We start from the raw sequence: 5,144 nt of genomic DNA, 5'->3' as shown, positions 1-5,144 counted from the left end.
CACGGCAGTCTCAAATTCCTGGGCCCAAGCAATCCTCTCACCTTAGCCTCCCTAATAGCTGGGACTACAGGCATGGTGCCACCAAGCCCAGCTAATTTTTTTTTTTTTTTTTTTCAGTAGAGATCAGATCTCACTATGTTGCTCAGGCTGGTCTTGAATTCCTGATCTCAAGCAACGCCCTGCCTTAACGTCCCAAAGTGCTAGGATTACAGGAGTGAGCCACTGTGCCCATTTTCTTTTCTTTCTTTTTCTTTCTTTTCCGGAGACGGAGTCTCACTCTGTCACCCAGGCTGGAGTGCAGCGGTGCGATCTCACCTCACTGCAACCTCTGCCTCCTGGGTTCAAGTGATTCTCCTGCCTCAGCCTCCTGAGTAGTTAGGATTACAGGTGTGTGCCACCACGCCTGGCTAATTCTTGTATTTTTAGTAGAGACGGGGTTTCACCATGTTGACCAGGCTGGTCTTGAATTCCTGACCTCGTGATCCACCCACCTCGGCCTCCCAAAGTGCTGGGATTACAGTCAAGAGTCACTGCGCACCTGGCCTTTTTTTTTCTTTTCTTTTCTTTTTTTTAAGAGACAGAGTCTCACTCCGTCACCCAGGCTGGAGTGCAGTGGTGCAATCATAGCTTACTGCAGGCGCGAACTCCTGAGCTCAAGTAATCCTCCCACTTCAGCCTCCAGAGTAGCTGGGACTACAGGTATGCGCCACCATGCCCTGCTAATATTTTTATTTTTTGTAAAGACAGGGATCTCACTATGTTGCCCAGGGTGGTCTCAAACTCCTGGGCTCAAGCGATCCTCCCACCTCAGCCTCCCAAAGTGCTGGGACTACAGGCCTGAGTCAGCCTGCCTGGCCTATTTTTTTTTTTTTTTTTAATTCAACAGATATTCATGGCATACCTGCAAGATTCCATGCCCATAGTTTTTGGCCAGGACTGAAAGTGTTTCTATCCCCAAACTGCAAGTCTTTGAAAGGGCAACCTTTTGCCACTTGGTTTAGCTGCTCAAACCACATTGGCTAATGCCTGCATATGTCTGGTACCAAGGTTTTTGCTCAGTAACTTCTCTACCTCTTATGCAACCCCTCACTTGACACCCTCTACCTGTTGGCATCCAGAAGAAAATTCCATCCTCCAGGTGAGCAGGGAGTTGGCACCTCCCTTTTCATGGACACCATACTTCCGTTAATGCAGCCTATCTTTACCTCAGTGTTTTCTCAGTGTTTTCAGCCATGTTGTAGGTATCAGTGCTGCTGATCTCCACCTGACCCTGCCTTGTCTACAGAACTGGCAAAAACGGATTCTTGTTTTTATAATAGGCATCATTCCCATTCTCATTTCATTTCTGTCATCTGAAATATGTCCTTGTGGCTCAGAATGAACCTTAAATTTAGTTGGCCAGTTCTTATGGACTGAATTGTGCCCACCCAAATTCATATGTTGAAGCCCTAACCCCAAATGTCTCTACACTTGGCCTTATTCAGATTAATTAAAGGTAATTAAGGCTGGCCAGATGCGGTGGCTCACGCCTATAATCCCAGCACTTTGGAAAGCAAGAGGTGGGCGAACCACTTGAGCTCAGGAGTTTGAGACCAGCCTGGCCAACACGGTGAAACCCCGTCTCTACTAAAAATACAAAAGTTAGCCGGGTATGGTGGTGTGCACCTGTAATCCCAGCTACTCAGGAGGCTGAGGCAGGAGAATTCCTTGAACCTGGGAGGCAAAGGCTGCAGTGATCCGAGATGGCGCCACTGCACTCCAGCCTGAGCAACAGAGCCAGACTCTGTCTCAAAAAAAAAAAAAAAGGTAACTAAGGCTAAATAACGTTATAAGGGTGGGGGATCCTAATCCAATAGAACTGGTGTCCTCATGAAAGGAAGAGACACCAGGGGTGTGTGTGTATACAGAAAAGGCCCTTGCATGTAATTGAAGGATTAAAAAAAAAAAAATGAGAAAAGGCCCTATGATGACACTGTGAGAACGTGGCCAACTGCAAGCCAATGAGAGAGGCCTCAGGAGAAACCAAACCCGCCAACACCTTGATCTTGGGCTTCCAGCCTCCAGACTGTGACAAAATAAATATGTGTTATGGCCAAGTGCAGTGGCTCACGCCTGTAATCTTGGCACTTTGGGAGGCCAAGGCGGGCGGATCACAAGGTCAGGAGTTTGAGACCAGCCTGGCCAACATAGTGAAACCCCATCTCTATTAAAAATGCAAAAATTGCCAGGCGCAGTGGCTCACACCTGTAATCCCAGCACTTTGGAAGGCCGAGGCAGGTGGATCACCTGGTAGGGAGTTCAAGACCAGACTGACCAACATGGAGAAACCCCATCTCTACTAAAAATAGCCAGCATAATCCCAGCTACTCGGGAGGGTAAGGCAGGAGAATCGCTTGAACCTGGGAGGCGGAGGTTCCAGTGAGCTGAGATAGCTCCATTGCACTCCAGCCTGGGCAGCAAGAGCGAAACTCCATCTCAAAAAAAAAAAAAAGTTAGCCAGGCATGGTGGTGTGTGCCTGTAGTCTTGGGAGGCTGAGGCAGGAGAGTTGCTTGAACTCGGGAGGTGGAGGTTGCGGTGAGCCAAGACCGTGCGACTGCACTCCAGCCTAGGCAACAGAGCGAGACTCTTCTCAAAAAAAAAAAAAAAAATTTGTGTTGTTTAAGCCACCCAGTCTGTGGTATTTTGTCATGGTGGCCCTAGCCAACTACTGTGCTAATCTTCTGTCTTGTTTCTTTTTTTTTTTTTTTTGAGATGGAGTCTCGCTCTGTCGCCCAGGCTGGAGTGCAGTGGCGCGATCTCCACTCACTGTGAGCTCCAGCTCCCGGGTTCACGCCATTCTCCTGCCTCAGCCTCCCAAGTAGCTGGGACTACAGGCGCCAGCCACCACGCCCAGCTAATTTTTTTGCATTTTCAGTAGAGACAGGGTTTCACCGTGTTAGCCAGGATGGTCTCGATCTGCTGACCTCGTGATCTGCCCACCTTAGCCTCCCAAAGTACTGGGATTACAGGCATGAACCACCACGCCCGGCCATCTTCTGTGTCTTTGTCCAAACCACTGTAAACAATAAACAGGACAGAGTCCTGTGGCTCACCACTAGACACCTCCCTCCAGGCTGATATTAATCTGAAACAGTCCAAATAATCTAATTCTAATCTAATTAATTAACAACAATGACAATTTGCATTAGTTCCTATTTTTCTAACTTGTTCATAAAAATGCAGCAAGACCCACTTTCAATTTTTTTTTTCGTTTTTTTTTTGAGACAGGGTCTCACTCTGTCACTCAGGCTGGAGTACAGTGGCGTGATCTGGGCTCACTACAATCTCTGCCTCCTGGGCTCAGGCGATCCTCCTACCTCAGCCTCCCAGGTAGCTGGGAGTACAGGCGCACACCACTACACTTGGCAAATTTTTGTATTTTTTGTAAAGACAACAGTTTCACCACACTGCCCAGGCTGGTCTCAAACTCCTGAGCTCAAGTGATCCCACCTCAACCTCTAAAAGTGCTGGAATTACAGGCATGAGCTACCCCACCGAGCCAAAACCCATTTTCAGAATGACTTCAGAAACACCACATCTATGCCATTTCAAGGATCGATCATATTAATATTAATAACCTTATGCAAATTTCTCTGTGATCTTATGCATCAGTTGACTCCTCTGGGCCTCAGATGCCCAGTTTGTGACATTTGGGGATAGGGAGTCCACCATCACAACCATCAACACTACCATTTATTGACAGCTAAGTATTAGGTTACTGTGCGAAGTGCTGCAGACCCCTCTCTCATTTAATCCATCAACAATTCCCCTAGGTAGGAATCATTGGTCCTATTTTCCACATGAGTAAACTGTGGCTCAGAGAGGTCAAGATGCTTGCCCAAGGTCACAGAGTAGGTGAACATCAGGGCTGTAACTGGAATCCAGGTGGCTGCACTGAGTACAGGATTTGTACCTCCCTACCCCATTACCTGTATTTGTTCTTCTTCCTTGGAGTGAGGGTCAGTGTGCTGCCCCTTGAGGGGGTGGTCTCACAGCTCCCCTTTGCCCCTAAGGCCTTCGATGCCTCCTTGCCCACGTCTCTGGTTCTGTTAGCCTTCTCCACCCAGGGCGGGTCAAAGTCTGGTGGGGTAGGCCGGGTGCTTGCTGGGCTGCCAAACAGAGTCTCATCCACATATGACGTTCTGGCCTGGACCCGGTAGCTACCCCGGCAGCGGTGCTGAAGGCGGAGGGTCTGCATCCCACTGACGGCGAGTCCCACAGGGTTCTTCATGCTGCCTGTGGTCCCTGGTGACAGCAGGTGTGCTCTGCCGGCCAGGCCCTGTTTCCGAGGCTCCCTGTGAGAGGTCAGAGTAGCACCCCTGAGCCACAGCAGTGCTAATGGAGGAATACTGGTAGTCTCTGAAGTTCTCATCCCAAGGGTTTAGTTCTCTCTCAACCAATATCTCAAAGGGGAGCTGTCAACTTCAGGGGGCATTTTGGAAATTTTTTTGGCTTTTTTTTTAGTTGTCAAAATGGTGGAGAAAGGGGTGCTACTGGCAATTATTTATAGAATGACTCTGGGGGTGAAGGAGAGATGACACCTGTGCCCATTTAGGCACCAACCAGAAAACGCACTATGGTGGTAGGGGAGACAGGCACATTCCTATATCCTGTGTGTACTGATGGGTGCGGGGGCAATGACAGCCAGCGTGGATTCCATGCCTACCTCCTGCAAAGAGCTTTACAAGCACTGTTTCATTTAATCCTCTCAACAGCACTGTGAAGTAGCTTCGAATTTGTCCATTTTACGGATCACAAAACTGAGGTGAAGTCACATGTGTAGGTCACACCTATAAAGCTAAAACGGTGGAAGTGAAATCTGAGTCCAGAGCTTGTGTACTTGGCTACACTGCTCTCGGGAGATCACCGCCGCCCCCACTGCCCCACATTCTGCGACTCCCAAATCAATGACCCGATTAAAAAATGCCCGAGGTCCCTGCATTTTTGAGCTTTCTCCTACCTAAGCATCTTGGTTCGTAGTCATCGGGGTCCTCAGGGACCCCTCCCCGCGTCGTCTTCCCACCAGATCTGGACCCCCCGGCGAGGGCGCGGGGAAGCGCGGTGCATCCGGGATCCGCGTCAATCTGCAGCCCGGAATGCCCGG

At 49.3% G+C, this 5,144-nt stretch overlaps 1 protein-coding gene across 3 annotated transcripts in view; it reads right to left on the bottom strand.

The window, feature by feature from the left end:
• The window catches only part of RITA1 (RBPJ interacting and tubulin associated 1), an 8,053-nt gene extending 2,912 nt beyond the window's left edge, over positions 1 to 5,141 (bottom strand). Inside the window, exons 1-3 of one of the 3 annotated variants that reach the window (XM_011997915.1) lie at positions 5,001 to 5,141; positions 4,707 to 4,838; positions 3,970 to 4,335 (exon numbers count right to left, since the gene is read on the bottom strand). In XM_011997915.1, the coding sequence (XP_011853305.1) occupies positions 3,970 to 4,271 (302 nt within the window). In that variant the 5' untranslated portion in view covers positions 4,272 to 4,335; positions 4,707 to 4,838; positions 5,001 to 5,141. The remainder of the gene's footprint in view (positions 1 to 3,969; positions 4,336 to 4,706; positions 4,839 to 5,000) is intronic. The other 2 variants (XM_011997916.1, XM_011997914.1) reach the window with 2 other exon arrangements.
• Between the last annotated feature and the right edge of the window lie 3 nt (positions 5,142 to 5,144).

Source organism: Mandrillus leucophaeus, unplaced genomic scaffold (genome assembly GCF_000951045.1).
Source record: "Mandrillus leucophaeus isolate KB7577 unplaced genomic scaffold, Mleu.le_1.0 Scaffold55, whole genome shotgun sequence".
In the NCBI taxonomy this organism is placed as follows: Eukaryota; Metazoa; Chordata; class Mammalia; order Primates; family Cercopithecidae; genus Mandrillus; species Mandrillus leucophaeus.
This window is presented reverse-complemented; position numbering and strand designations above follow the sequence as displayed.